The sequence below is a fragment of the Rhincodon typus genome, chromosome 13 (assembly GCF_021869965.1).
Source record: "Rhincodon typus isolate 14 chromosome 13, sRhiTyp1.1, whole genome shotgun sequence".
Lineage (NCBI taxonomy): Eukaryota > Metazoa > Chordata > Chondrichthyes > Orectolobiformes > Rhincodontidae > Rhincodon > Rhincodon typus.
The window spans coordinates 63,438,710-63,454,865 of NC_063344.1; the positions used below are offsets into that span (position 1 = coordinate 63,438,710).

Below are 16,156 nucleotides of genomic sequence, written 5' to 3' on the forward strand. Positions count from 1 at the left end.
TCCTCCTTGCAATAAAGGCTACATTCCACTTGCCCAAATTTTCTTGCTTTACTTAAATGCTAACTTTGTGATATATGTACAAGGACACCCAGATCCCTTTGTGTTGCAGAATTCTGCAGTCTCTCTCCATTTAAATAATATTCTGCTTTTATTATTCTTCTTCCTGAAGTGGACAACCTCTCATTTCCGCACATTATACTTTCTGCCAATTTTATACCCACTCACTATATTATTGTGTATCCTCCTTACAACTTACTTTCCTGCCTATCTTGATGTCATCAGCAAACGTAGCCACTATAGATTCAGTTCCTTTATCCAAGTCATCAACATAGTTACAAATATCTGAGGTGCCAGCACTGACTCCTGGGGTACTCCTCTAGTTACAGTTCACCAATCTGAAAAGGATTCTGTTTTCTATTTGTTAGTCTCTCTTCTAATCCCAACATAATGACCTTTTATCTTGGATTAGTAACCTTCTATGTGGAGCCTCGTAAAATACCTTCTAGAAAGCCAAATATATCATCTCCTGGTTCCCACTTATTCACTCTGCTCGTTAGGTGCTTAAAAAATTTGAATGATAAATTTGTCAAGAATGACTTCTCTTGCACAAATTCTTGATAATTTTGCCTGATTAATGATTTTCCAAATGTCCTGCAACTACCACTTCACTAATAGATTCTGGCATTTTCCCAAAACGAGCCTATAGTTTTCTGCTAAACATCTCCTTTCTTTTAATAGTGCTGTTACATTTGCTGATCAGAGAACCTCAGGGACCTTTCCAGAATGTATGAAATTCAGGAAATTAGAATCAATGGATCCATTGTCTCTACAGAATATATAACCCCATTAGTCTTGTTAGTACTCTATCCTCCAGGAATAGTGATTGTTTTAAGTTCTTCCCTTTTGCGCCTGCTTTTTTAAAAAAGGTACTCTTGGGATGATTTTTGTATCTTCCACTGTGAGGACAAATTTAAATATTTAATCAAAGTCACTACGATTTCCTCCTTTTGCATTCCTCATTCCTGAGTTTTACTCAGAGATCAAAGCTCACTTTCACTGTTCTTTTCCTTTTTATACACTTGTAGAAACTTTTACAATCTGGTTTTATATTTCTCGCTAGTGTTCTCTCATACTCTAATTTCTCCTTTACTTGGTGGTAAGTAAGTGATCCTTTGCTGGTTTCTAAAAGGTTCTCTATCCTCTGGGCCACTGCAAATCTTTGTGACATTGTATGTATTACTTTTTCAATTTGATACCATCTTTTATTTCCTTGTTAATCATGCATAGCACTTTCTTTCTCAATGGAATCTATCTTTATTCAAAGTTACTACATATGTGCTTAAATGTTGGCCATTGCTTCTCTACCACCATGACATTTAACCTTCTGTCCCAGTTCACTTAAGAGACAGAGTTGTACAGCGTGGAAATAGACCATTCGGTCTAACTCATCAACACAGAACTGATTATCCTAACCTGATCTAGTCCCATTTGCCAGCACTTGGTCCATATCCCTCTAAACCCTTCCTATTCATATTCCCATCCAGATGCCTTTTAAATGTTGTATCGCTGAGGTGCCTTCACCACCTCCTCTGGCAGCTCATTCTATACATGCATCACTCTCTGCCCCTTGAGCCCCTTTTAAATCTTTCCTCTCCCACCTTACACTATGCCCTCTAATTTTGGACTCCCATACACTGGAAAAAAGACCTTGGCTATTCATGCCCTAATGATTTTATAAAATCACCCTTCAGCCTCTGACACTCCAGGGAAGAAAGCCCCAGCCTATTCAGCCTTTCCCTATAGTGCAAACCCTCCAATCCTTGCAACATCCTTATAAATCTTTTCTGAATCTTTTCAAGTTTAACAATGTCTTTCCCATAGCAGGGGGACCGGAACTCAACGCCAACGCTGACTTCATATTCTTGTAATTAAGACATCAGTTTCAGATCTATACCTCTTACCCTCAAACTGAATGGGAAATTCTATCACGTTATTGCCACTCCTGCCGAGAAGATCCTTTGCTCAGAGATCATTAATTAACCCTGTCTTATTACACAAACATGACAGATATGTTCCCTAACATAGTGCTCTCAGAAACTGTCCTGAATATACTACGAGCTAATCCTCAGCTCACATTTGCTAATTTAATTGGTCCAGTCTTTATGAAGATTGGAATCACCCATGATGGTTGCAGTATTCTGTCCTACACTATAGTTGCTGACCTACAGCATAGTTGTTATTAGGGAGCCAAAAACTACTCACAACGGTGACTTTTTGTTTCCACTCATTCGTTGGATTTGGGTATTGCTGGCTGGGCCAGCATTTAATGCTTGTCATAAGAACAGAAAGAACGGTGGATGCTTTAGATCAGAAACAAAAACAGAAGTTGCTGGAAAAGCTCAGCAGGTCTGGCAGTATCTGTGAAGAGAGGTTAACGTTTCGGGTCCAGTGATGCTTCCTCAGTTCAGAGGAAGGGTCACCAGACCCAAAACGTTAACTCCGATTTCTCTTCACAGATGCTGCCAGATCTGCTGATTTAGTGCCTGTCCCCTGGTTTATCCTTGAGAATATGGTGGTGAGCTGGCTTCTTGAACCACTGATGTCTATGTGCTGTAAGTCGGCCCACAATGCCGTTAGGAAGGAAATTCCAAGATCTTGACTTGGTCAAAGTGAAGGAATGGTGATATACTTCCAAATCAGAATGGTGAGTGGCTTGGAGGGGAACTTGCAGGTGGTGATGTTTCTATGTATCTGCTACCCTTGTCCTTCTAGACGGAAGTGGCTGTGGGTTTGGAACATCTGTGAATCTTTGGATTTCCGCAGTGCATCTTGTACATGGTACACACTGCTACATGGATGGAGTGGATACGTTGTCAATCAACCAGGCTGCTTTAACTTGGATGGTGTCAAGCTTCGAGTGTTGTTGAAGGTACACTCTGTTTCTTATTTATACACAAATGATCCTTGAACCAAAATCATCTCTCATCACTTTGCTATCTAATCCTTTGCCAGTAGAGCTACCCCACTTTCTTCTCTTTGTATTGTCTTTACGGCATATCAAATACTTTGCTACCATGCCTCTGTTCCAGCTATCGCATCATATCATTCCACGATTCACCAGCTGTTCCTGTGATAGCATTTCACTCTGTGGGATTCAGCGGGCCAGCAGCTCAGGCATTCAGTGCTCCTCCTAATCATACTGCATAGGCCCTGCTTGTACTCTGATCATAACATTGGAAATAGTACAATAATTTGTTAACACTTTGGGGCTGAAACTCTCTAAATTGATTGCCCACAGGGAAAGAAGGAAACAATCATATGTCTATAATGACAATAAAATACTGTGGATATTCAAACTCTGAAATAAGAACAGAAACTACTACGAATACTCATGCTGTCGGACAAATTGTGTGGAGAGAGAAACTGAGCTAACGTTTTCACTCAAATATAACTTCTTCAGAAATGAAGGTAGAAATGTGGTGCTGCTGAAAGAAGGGAGAGGAGAACGACGTAGGGCGAGAGATTAAATGACAAAAGATGTTATGAAAAAAAAAAGGCAAAACGAGTGGCAATGATTCTTGTAAAGAAACAAAGTATTTAACCAGAACAAGTGGGAATGGCTGAACAATTAGCAGCTCTGTCCAAAATCAAAATCTTGAAAAACAAGATTCACATCGGCATATGGAAACAATACAGAATCAAAATGAGGCACAGAATTCATGATTTCTGAAATTTTTAGGCTCAATATTGAGTCTAGAAGCCTCCAAAGTGTCCAATCAGAAGATGGGGTGCAGGTTTGCGCATTTCAATAGAAGTTTGCAACAGGACAAGAACAGAAATGGGAGCACAGAATTAAAATGCCAAGAAAGCTGAAACTAGGTCACATTTGCAGATTTTGCTTTTATTATTCATTCACGGATGTTGCCAGGCCAGAATTAATTGCCCATCCCTAATTGCCCACATGGCAGTTGAGCGTCAACCACATTGCTGAGAGTCTGGAATCACATGTACGCCAGACCACTTAAGGATGGCAGGTTTCTTTCCCAAAAAGACATTAGTGAATCAGATGGGTTTTTTCAATCAACAATGGTTTCATAGTCATCATCAGACTCTTAACCAGTGAAGAGTTCTTAATCTTGGATACAATTTTTTAAAAAAAAGTCTCTAAATTATGTTCCACAAATCAGTTACCCTGTCTACGACAGATCTCCGCACGAATAGAGAACACCACATTGTGAGCAGCGAATAATGAATAATAAACACATAAATCACTGCTTCCCCACCTGGGAATACTTACAGCCTTGGACGATGAACAGACAGGTAAAAGGGCAGGTATCACATTTCCTGCACTTGCATGAGATGGTGCCATGGGAAGGCAGCACAATGTAAGGGGTGACTAAGGTGTGGATCAAGGTTTCATGAAGAGACTGGTTTATTTAGAATGCTGACAGGGGAGGGGAGGGTGTGTCTGGTGGTGTGCTTTGAATGTGCAGGCTGGTGGAGTGGAAAGTGATTGTAAGGGCACTCCTACCCTGGTTCTCAGCGAAAAAAGGGGGTGAGAGGAAAAAGTGCAGGAAGTGGGCTAAACACAACTGAGGGCCCTGTCAACCATGCTGGCGTGGGGGAGTGGGGGGTGTTGTTGTGATCATTGATTGAGGAGAAAGGAAGACATATCAGAAGCACTGTTGTGGAACAGTGCATCATCAGAACAGATGCAACAGAAACGGAGAAACAGGAAGAATGGAATAGGGCTGTAACGGAAACAGTGTGAGGAAGTGCAGTCTGTAGTGATTATAATGAGCTCAGCCAACTGGACCTCAGACTATGACTTCCCTGACCAGACTAAATTAACAGCCCCAATCAGGGAGCCCTGGTTAACATATAAAAAAGGGAAGTGTCAGATACATTGACACTCTGATAGCTGACTCTGAATGAGGCAGTACTGAAGTCAAGGACTGTGCATGTGTAAATAAAGAGTGACTTGGTGACGGGATACCGGTCTCTATGTAGTTATTTCGTAGTCAAAGCAGCTGTGATAATGGGTAGGCCTATAATTAATATTAGTAGACATTCTATCCCCAAAAGGTAGCAAATTTGAGGAAGGGAAAGGAGGTATCTGAGATGGGCAGTATGATGGTGGAAGAATGGGGCTAATTAGAAGTAAAGACGATGTCATCTTCCAGTTCTAGATGAGAACAAGAAATGGGTAACAGTGAAGTTGCTGAGTACTGGAAAAAGTGGAATGGGAATAAAAATTTTGCACATACCCACTAAAAGGAAGTTGTAAATTAAACCAAGTGGATACCAATAGCCACGATTTTTGTTTGAAAGGAGCAAGGGGAAAAAATTACTAATTGAGAATAAATTTTCAGCCAGACAGACAGGATGGTTGTGGATGGAGACTGGTTGGGCCTCTGTCAAGGAAGAAGTTCCTCCAGACATCCTGGCTGGGGAGGGAGTTGTAGTGTTTTGGACGACATAGTGAAGAGGAGATGGATAGGGCAGAAAACTGGGACATATTTGAAATGAGATAGGGAGCAGAACAGTGGCAAATATACGTGGGATGAAATTGGGCAAGGTGAGAAAGAAATAGCAGCCAGATGGTAAGTTACAAGTTCAGTGATACAGGAACAGGCTGAAACAGTGGGTCAACCATGATAGTCCGGTTTGTGGATTATGGGGAGCTGGAAGTGGGCTATTTAGGGTTGGGCAACCATGAGGTGGTTAGCCATGGAGGGAAGATCTCCAGAGGTGGAAGCCAGTGACCACTTTGGAAACAGGAAGTTAACGTTCAGTGGCAGGGTCATGGTCCTTGGGAGAGGGAGGAAGCACTGTCTGAGAGTTGGCACTCTGCCTCTGCAAGGCAGAGATTGGTACACCATCCGACAAAAGCACCAGCCCTGACAGTAGGTTTGATCATAGCATCTGAGCCACACCTGAGGGAAAAGCATGCAGCAAATTCAGAGACGCAGGTTAGAGCAGCAGAGACATTTACACACTGATTGTTCTCAATTAAAACATCAAGAATGGGCATGAGACCAGAAAAAAGGGGTGGAGGTGGAGACAGAATACTAAAGTTAGGATTGAGGAACCACTGGGCAGCTCGAAGACTCCTACGCAAAGTGACTACAGTGAAGAATGTGGTGGAAGAGGAGTTCAAAGTTATACTGAGGCGGAAATTCATTAACTTAGGGTGAGAAGGGGAGTCCTTTGCAAAGCAGTATGTTCACTGTGAAAGAGGAAAAGGTCAGATGGCGCTGTGAGTATATGGTAAGAGGTGGACTTAGAAGAATGGATGGGGTCAGAGGGAAGCAAAGCAGAAGAAAGAAGAGCATCGGTATCCATGAAGTGTTAAAAGTTTGGATTCCTGAACACACAAAAGGAAAAGGAAAAGAAAATGATTTTTAAGGTGGCAGAGACAGAACTTTCAAAGCTATTCATTTTTCTGCCATTCACACTCACCGAATAAATGTTTTATTTCTTTACTATAAACACTCCTGTAACCTTTGCCTTCTCTCCCATGATATTTTTGCCATTCAATCTCTTCTGCCAAGTACCCCATTCCAGACCTTCCTCTGCCTTCCCTCCCTTCTTCAATCGCATAAAACCCATCACATTTTTACCTTTCATTTCTGGTGCAGCATCATATTCGATCTGAAAGGTTAGCTCTGTTCCTCTCTCACATAACACTATTTCACTGTGTTTTCCCACCAGGGATGCTGCTCCCCAACTTGGGATGATGGTGCAGAAAGTAACACATGCTGTTCAATGCACTGCTGTCCTAGTGAAGATTCAGGTTGGCATAGGGATCCTGCTCACTACATACTCCTTCAGCCCCAAACATCTTGGGCACAAAGAGAATCAAATCTCAAACCTCTGACCCATCGCAGGTTGCTGACTGCCATATCAGAAAAGGCAAGACGTCACTCTGATGGATCTTACCTTTTCCATGCCAAATGCCTCCATTACAACACTACAACTGTGGGCTGCAATCACGCATCATGGTATTGGCTTTTCTCTTTGTTCTCAATACAGATTCACTCTCATAAAAATGTCCCAGCTGGTTCCAATACGCAGAATGTTTTGTCTAGCTGGGTAGCCAAAGGTAGAGTTCAGGCTATACAAAACATGAAGGTACTCTGTATGTTTATTTTCTTAAATACACATTATTTGCATTTCTCTTGTTCCACTCAAATTTCGAAAAGTGTTTCTTCGCGCATCTTGTTCAATTTGGTGATCCAAACAAAAACATTGAAGACAGGTAAATAAGCCGGATAGATAACAAACAGTAAACCACCATGTAAGATTAATATCTGGGGACTTTGGGACAGTTCCTGTTCACTGCAGTGCAGGCAATACTGTTATTTCCCATCTTGAGGATGGCTGGCCTGTAAGTATTTTAATTCAACATTATAATCATTTTTGATCACCTATCCACCTATGTTTAATAGATCTACTTGATTACACCTTGAACTATAAAGTAAGAGAGGCACTTATTTGCAATGCCTTCTCAAGCTGAGGGTCATATGAAGGTATGTCAAACAATTACTAAACTAAAAATATAGGAACAAGGGTTTGGTTATCAAACTGTACTCAGCAAAAATCACTTGGATATGGACAGGTAAAGCATACCCCAGTTTGTCAGCTGCAAAAAAGGTGCAGATTCTGAACCCAACCTGGAGTTTAAAGATCTGGAATGAGAGACTTTGCTGCATGTGATTTGCACCCAGGAGGAAAAGACTGAACAACAGCAGCAGTCGCCTAATGGCGCAAACTACCCATTGAACTGTACCTGTCATTGAGCGTTAGCTGACAGCGCCTAATGTCTGGTATAGATATCACACCACAGTGCTTGTACTGTCCATCTCCAATGGAACGCGACACCTCCAATACACCCATCACTCGACCATCCCTGGGTAGACAAAAATCAATGCATCAGCCAACGGTCGAAACACACAAATAAGCAAATTTGACTTGATTTATTATTGTCACATGTGCCAATGTACAGTGAAAAGTTTTGTTTTGCGCGCAGTTCCGGCAGATCATACCATACAAAAGTGCAGAACAGCAATAGGACAGAGCGAAGAATACAATGTTACCGCTGCAGAGGTGTGCGAACAGCGAGGGCAATATTAAATTTGAGAGGACCGTTCAGAAGTCTAATAACAGTGGGGAACAATCCGGTTCTTGAATCTGCTGGTACGTGTTTAAGCTTTTGTATCTTCTGCCTGATGGAAGAGGTTGGAAGAGATAATAACCAGGGTGGGATGGATATTTGATTATGTTTGCTGCCTTTCCGAGGAGTCAACGGATGGAAGATCGGCTTGCGTGACAGGACAACCATTCACATCATAAACGTTAGTTAGAATGCTTACAACAATTAGCCCATCACTTGGCTATGCATACCAGCCACACAGCAGGGCTGTGTCTGTGACACCCACATGAAAGACTGTCATCAAATCATGGGCTTTAACCTGGGACTAGAAAATCAGGGGTTGTCAGGCACAAATACCCCAGTAGCATTCTTTATCAATGTTCAAGCAGGGAATCAGATTCTCTCTCCTCATCATTATCAATGACCTGTTTGAAGAGTACAAAATTGCCTTCTTTGCCTTCTGCAGGAAGTGATTAATTTCCCAGCTGACAGTCAAGCAGAAGCTAATATATCTCAGGGAACAATACACGTTGCATAATGATGGGAAGATGAATGCAGTCATACATTTAGCCAGCAGAACCAAATGATTACAGTGGCACCTCCCATTTCCATTTTACAGAGAGAAAAAAACTTCCCTCAAAACCTTTTAATATGATGCTCACACTTGCACACAGATGGACAAACACAGAGCACAGGTAAAAAAATCCCAAAACCTTCCTATTCATCACTGACAAATTCCACTGGATTCTCCAAAGCCTCCATCTGGACAGAAACAGAATACTGAAGCTACAGATAGCCTGAAGATTATGCTGAGATTTTATCATGCATTAGTCAGACTATGTTTGAAGCAACAAATTCAGTCCTCCCCCTGATTCCACTGAAGGTGCAGGGAGCCGGGAGCAGCAAGTCAACAACTGCATGGGTGGCACAGCGGTCAGCACTGCTGCCTCACAGCGCCAACGACCTGGGTTCGATTCCACCCTCGGGTGACTGTCTTGTATGGAGTTTGCACGTTCTCCCTGTGTCTGCGTGGGTTTCCTCCAGGTGGTCCAGTTTCCTTCCACAGTCCAAAGATGTGCAGGTTAGGTGCACTGGCCATACTAAATTGCCCCATAGTGTCTGGGGATGTGCATGCTGTGTGGATTAGCCATGGGAAATGCGGGGATGGGGATGGGGTAGGATGCTTTTTGGAGCGTCGGTATGGATTTGATGAACTGAATGGCCTGCTTACACACTGTAGGCATTCTGTTTTTAAAAAACAGAACGCAGGGACTCGAGAACCCTACTACTATCCTAGAAACCAATGTGTTTCTTCTGTGCAGATTAGGGAATTACATTAAAAAGAACTAAGAAAGGGCAACTTAAGTGGATGCTGAAAGGAATAACTTGAATTAAATTTCAAATTACTTATGTTCTGGAGATTTCAGCCAATAACCTAAACCTCAGAGTAAAGAGGTGGATTAGGGTTGCGTGAGTTAAAACAATCAATTAGTAAACAGCAAAGGAGCAGAGCTTTTTAACAATTGGGGTCATAAGCTATGGGATGGAGGAGTTTTGGCTCCTCCTACTGGAGGAAAAAAGAACAAGAACATTGAACATACACAGCAGAACATTCAGTCCTGTGGAAGATAGAAGATTTGTGTCGCAAATTGTCACTGCTAACACAGCAGGAATCCAGGTGCAGAGTGATGGATAAGATTAACACGGAATGACAAAGAGAAATAGCCCAAAAGCATTTAAGAGGAAGCTATACAAGTTCTTGAGCTAGAAAAAATTGGAACAGTTAATAGAATAGGTTGAAAGAAGTTGAGGGGACGCTCGGGGACACCTAACAACATCAAGATGGAATAGTTGGGAGGAATGGCCTGTTTCAGCGCTGTAAAATTCTATACAATCATTGTTACTGTCTGAAGGAATCTAAGGGTTTGCGGAAGAAGCAGGAACAGGGTTTCCAGTTGGACGATCAGCCAACCATGATATTGAAATGGTACGGCAGGATTCGGAGTGTTGAATAGTTAACTTGTACACCTATTTTCTATGTTTATAGTTTTACTGGCTGCAATAGCATTAGTCTTGTGGTGCACCCAATCGTGTTTGTCATCCGTGTGGCAGAAGTGGACGATTTTATTCCAATGGACTGTTTGTTTTCCTAGTGTGTAATAACACACCATCTCACTGGGTGAGCATGACACTGTGAGTGTTGCATTCCTGTAACACTGATGTTCCTCAGCTTGACAAATCTGTCACCATAAATTACGGCCAATCAAGAATTTACTTCTACATAGGAGGCCCAGTCAAAAAGCGGCATTGTGTATTGATAGGGAGATTCATGGGCTTTGCTGCTGAACGTTCCAAAATTGGAAGCCTACCTGCCACGTGATAAGGTTAACAGAACAAGTACATTTTCAGACAAACAACAAATCAAGGGCAGACCTGGGACACTTAAGCAGAGGAGCTCAGTGTTGATCACTATGTACATCACCTTCACACATCACGACAGGAAGGGCTCAAAAGCTTCCAGATTAGCCAAGTGGCAAGTGATGACTCCATCAGAGCTTAGAGGAATCGCTCTGCACCATAAGCTAGGTCACTGTGAGGCACAAGCTACACAGGGCCAAATTAATCAGCTAATGAAACATCAGAGTCAAACTGTGTTCCAATCACAAGATCCATATTACAACAACATTGAGATCATATTTGCCTGTTCATCGACATGATCCAGTCAATAATTTGTCCATTTCTCCATTCACTTCACTATGTTAAAAAACAGACCCCTTTATGCAGCTTCTTTGTAGCAATAAATGCCATCAAACGTGGAACTACAGAGGTGATTCCTAGTTTATTCTGGATAAACACCAATATTTTGCTCTTCTATAACACCCTTAAATGCATACAATGTCCTAATGTACTTAACTGGAGTGTTATCAAACCATATTTGATACTGAGTGAGAGAAGATGTGATGAAAGGTGTATGTTGTTTTTGCGGTTTTGGATTTTAAGACAGAGGCAGATAGATGTGGATCAGTTCTGTTCAGGGAATTGCTTTTTTAAAAAGAAAAGGTCAAAGTCATTTGGAATATTGACCTAATTGCACCAAATCCAAGAAAGTATACAATTGCAGTCAAGCGCCAAAGAGAACCGATGTACTGTCAATGGATGCAATGTTTATAATGCTGAGTTTACAACAGACTAGAAAATCATTAGTTTAGTTTTGATTTTAGAGCAGTAGCTTCAAGGTCTCAGTTCAAAATAATTAGTTCAGTTCAGTTCAGAAAAGAAAATATCTTCTCCTGGCAGGAGAATCAAACTTTCAGTTCAGGGGAACCAATCACATTAAAGCGAATATTCCTGTTTGTGGAGCTTCCGACCCAAGAGAACTTGGAACTGAAAACGTTAATTTCAGCCATCAGAAATGTAAAAAGATTCATGAGAAGACAACTCAGAAAGAAATCATAAACCTGTCTCTGTAGTCCAAGGAAAAGAAACTGGGAAAAGTCACAGATAAACGTGAATTTTCTCTGGAATTGAATATCTGTAAAATCTGTTGGGAATAGATTGAAACTTTGTTTTGCAGTTTGCATCAAGATCTTTCTAACTGTCTAATGTAGGAGTATATATACACATTGTTTTTCTTTTGCTAAACTTCTGTTATTTTGTTATAGAACATTTACAGCCTCATTTGAACAGGTTTCAGTGGTTAATCCCTATGGCAACCAACAGCAAAAGTTAAACACATGATCCATCAAGCTAGGCATCATTCTAAGATCTGATCTGTCCTGTACGACTATCAGATGGGATCATAACATAAAGAACATTAGGACAGATGACCAAAAGCTTGATCAAAATGATAGGTGTTAAGCAGTGCTTTAGAGGAAGGAGAGGGAATGAGGTGGGGTGGTTTAGGAAGCAAGTCAAGAATTTAGGACCTTGACAGCTGAAGGTAGGACCACCTATGGTGGAATGAAACAAATCAAGACATTTCTTAACCAGGAGCTAATGAAGACCAGTGACCACAAGAGAAATGGGTAAACAGTACAAATTTTGAATGATGCAAAGATTATTGAGTGGGATTATTTGAGATTATTGATCTGGGAGGCTAGCCAGCAATACATTGGAACAGCCAATTCTAAAGCTAACAGCAGACTCAGATCCTGCAATAATATGGAGGTGAAAAGTAGATAATCCTGATGAATAACGTGATTATGCAGTTAGATATTCGACTCTGCAACAAGTGGCACAAAGAATGCATTAGTGCGGTTCAGTCTCTCAGTCACAAGTATGGTATGGAAATAGATGTTATGGAAGAGACTAGATACAGCCTTCCCAATATTTATTTGGGGATTGCTCAACCAGTACTGGATGTGGGTGACAGTAAATTGGGGACAATACAGTTGTCAGGATAAAGCTAGATGTTGTCTGCATGCACATGGAACTCAACATTGCATTTATGAATGATGTTGCCAAGGGGCAGCACGTAAATGAGAAATGAGAGAGAGGAGCAAAGATCTTTGGCAGAGTCCATAAGCAACTGTGTGGGATTCAGAGGAGAAATCTTCACCGATGATTCTTTGGACATTTTGGAGAAATGATGTAAGGATGCAAAGGTGAGGACTGCACCAAATGATAATCAAGTCGAGGAACAATGTTTTAATGTGGCCTTGAGCCTCAAAAGTGGCGGTAGCCAGCAATCTGATTTTCCAAAATATCTTGGCGAATGGAGGGCAAAGACTAAAAGTTGGGAATTTGAAAGTGCAGCTGTCAGGTACCTGGCAAAGGTTTTGGGAATGGGTGAGAGGCAACATTTGTACAGAGCAGCACAAGGAAATGATCAGAAACGCTTTTGAAAATATCGTTACTAAGAGACTTGTGGGGCCATGCGAGATTGGCTTATCTAAATATATAAGCCATAGTCTTATTTAAGGGGAGTAGGCAGATTGAGCAGTATTGTAGTACTGAAGGCGGCATTTTCGGACAATAGAACACCCATGAGGAAAGAAGTGAAAAAATACAGAGGCTGTGGAGGATTGACAGGTGTAGGAGAAGTAGAGCTGGATCTTGTCAGCATACATGTGGAAATGCAGTTTTGATAGATGCAGGTGTGGCAGAGATAAAGTAAATGTTTGCTTTTATTTTTTACAGATTTTGCAAGAAATGAGATTGTAGGTTTGTCTTGTTACTAAGGGTGGCAAAATTAAGGTTCCATAAGGAAGAACTCCAATGAGGTAAAGAAATATTACTGAGATAGTAGGAACTGCCGATGCTGGAGAATCTGAGATAACAAGATGTAGAGTTGGATGAACACAGCAGGCCGAGGAGCAGGAAAGCTGATGTTTCGGGTCTAGACCCTTCTTCAGAAAAGAAATATTACTGACCAGAAAGTCAGTGATGAGGAGTCAAAGGGAGAATTTTAGAGAAATTTTATTAAATTGTAGAGCGCTGTTAAGCACATGAAATACTTCGACAAAGGAAACAGTTCAGTAACCAATACCTCTCCTTCTTCTTAAAGGATAGGTAGTATTTAAGAAGATTAAAAAAAAAGGATTATCAGACAACAGTGCAGCAGTTGAATGAATCAAGGGCTGTTTTTACAGAGGTTGAGAAAGTCCAATGGGCTGAATGGCCTGTTTCAAACTAGCATAGCTATAATTCCAGGAACTGCTACTGATTTAAATGCTCTGTAATAGACTTTAGCATCGCCTGGTTTGAACTCCGAACTCAAAAATCTCTCTCACAACTGATCTAAATGCTCAATCATCTGCCTTGTTTATCTTTACTAGACGGCTCCTGGAGAATACTGCTAAATGGAGCTCATTCCACATTCAACTGCATATTACACTATTAGTTGGCTCCTGTCTCGGAATACTGAAGAGACACTTATTCAGAAAATGAAGATTTATTTTGGTGCGGCTAAGTTTCAGCATCATTAGGATTGTACTGCACCACACACATAGCAGGAGAAGTATATGATTTTATATTTCTATTTCCTTGCAAACTGACCTGATAATTCATATCTGGTAAGAAAGATACAGATTGCACTGCCCACTTAATTTCCTTGTGTAATCACGTGTGTTTGATCTGTCTACATTTCTACACAAATCATCTTTAGATTTACTCCTCACCTAACTGTGCCCCCTGCTTTTTGAATTCTCATCCTCTCATCATACTGGGTTGGGTTATGTTCCTTCACCAGCGGCAAGGCCATCAGTTTCTTGCTGGTCTCATTCACCCGACACAGAATGGCCTGAAAGTAAAAAGCAAAAAATTTACTTCAACAGGTGAGGAGCTATTCCCAATCGATGCATCAATTGTCATAAAACCCATGCACGTACCTCACCACATCCTCCCATTAATTGTACACACATTGACCCACATACAGTATACCCCGAGATTACATTCATACTGCCTGATAGGCATCGCACACGCCATAGCTTACACAAATTGTTCCATGGATACATGAACGTGTTGCAAGATTCTCAAACTATTCACTATGACACGAAGTTACATAAAGAAAGAGATGTGGAACAAAATGCATTTGCTACCTGCACTGCTAACAGGGAAGTACTTGTACAGGGAGTGTTTAATTGGACACTGTAGAGGAAGCTTTCCATCCATATCCATTCCATGCTGTAATGGAGCTCAAAGTGTTCAACAGGACAGTCTAGACTTTTACACGGTTTCTAACTCAGGATATACTTGTCTGAGAAGTGACTGATGTGACAGCTGAGGGAGTGTCTTGCACTCTAAAACCTGACCCACAGGTAGTATCTGGAGCTACTGACTATTCCAGCTGGTAGCTCATGTGCCTAGGGCGAGGCACCTCTGGATCAAACATCAAGTGACTTCAAAGTTGCGGCTTTCATAGTTGAAGATCCCCCAGGTCAGTGAGCACCCTTCTTCCCTAAATTTGACTTCCATCTTAAAAGGACATAAAGACAGAAGACAGGGGCACAGAGTTAATATTTCAGATGACTCTTCCTCTGAATGAAGAGTGGCAGACCTGAAAAAGCAACTCTTTGTTTCTTTTCCCACAGAAGCGGTGTGATCTGTTGAGTAGTTACAGCATTTTTTTTTAAATTTCAAAATTTCAAAATTTCCAGCATCGGCAGTATTTTGCTTTTTTAAATAAGAAGACATGCCTGTTTAGGATCAGTATAAACCTTAGCAAGCAGAGCAAACACAGAGTGGGTGCAGATTAACACACGCAAATACAAAATATCCCACAGCAATCACGACACCTAACAAAGGAGGAGGTGATGTTACACAGCACGTAGTCACAGATAACAGTTATCATCATGGGTCAGTCAGTGCACTGAAACTATTTCAACCAGCTTATCTTCAAGCTCTTATCTTATATCATGAGCCTTGTTACATATAGGATAATAGATAGCTGCAGAAATATTTAAGTCTCCATTTAAATTCAGACCACGCCTTAAATCCCCAAAACACTAAACTTTAAAGATGCTTGGAATCCAGAGACGGTAAAAGAAAGGTTTCTAAATTTTGTGTCAATATTCTGCTGCCTGGTACAACAGCTCTGCACTCCTACCAGCGTACACTGGCAATGTAAAAGACTGATCACCGACAGTTCATCCATATTTAGCTCAAGTGCCGTGCTTCCAGGAGGAATCATCTGTATTATGCACACTCCCTTGTGGTTAAGTATGGCTTCAGATGCAAAGAACAGCAAAATAGAGACTGGGGTAGGCAGCGTGTGTAAGAAAATAGAAAGAGAGAAAACAGAGTAAACGTGGAAAATGAAAATGGATGCCAAGTTAGCGAGAGGGAAACAGAACCTGAGGCAAGGAAAAAAATAAAGAGATGCAGAGAGAGGGAGAAGAACAGCAGGAACAGAGATATGGGAAGGGAATGAAAGACAAAGAAAGAAAGAACGAAAGAAAGAAAGAAAGAACGAAAGAAAGAAAGAAAGAAAGAAAGAAAGAACGAAAGAAAGAACGAAAGAAAGAAAGAACGAAAGAAAGAACGAAAGAAAGAAAGAAAGAA

At 41.2% G+C, this 16,156-nt stretch overlaps 1 protein-coding gene across 3 annotated transcripts in view; it reads right to left on the reverse strand.

The window, feature by feature from the left end:
- Window positions 1–16,156, reverse strand: part of LOC109913485 (integrin-linked kinase-associated serine/threonine phosphatase) — a 57,954-nt gene that overhangs the window by 25,369 nt on the left and 16,429 nt on the right. For all 3 annotated transcript variants that reach the window (XM_048604279.1, XM_020513001.2, XM_048604281.1), the window contains 2 exons: window positions 14,275–14,396; window positions 7,793–7,912 (listed from right to left, as the gene is read on the reverse strand). In XM_048604279.1, the coding sequence (XP_048460236.1) occupies window positions 7,793–7,912; window positions 14,275–14,396 (242 nt within the window). The remainder of the gene's footprint in view (window positions 1–7,792; window positions 7,913–14,274; window positions 14,397–16,156) is intronic.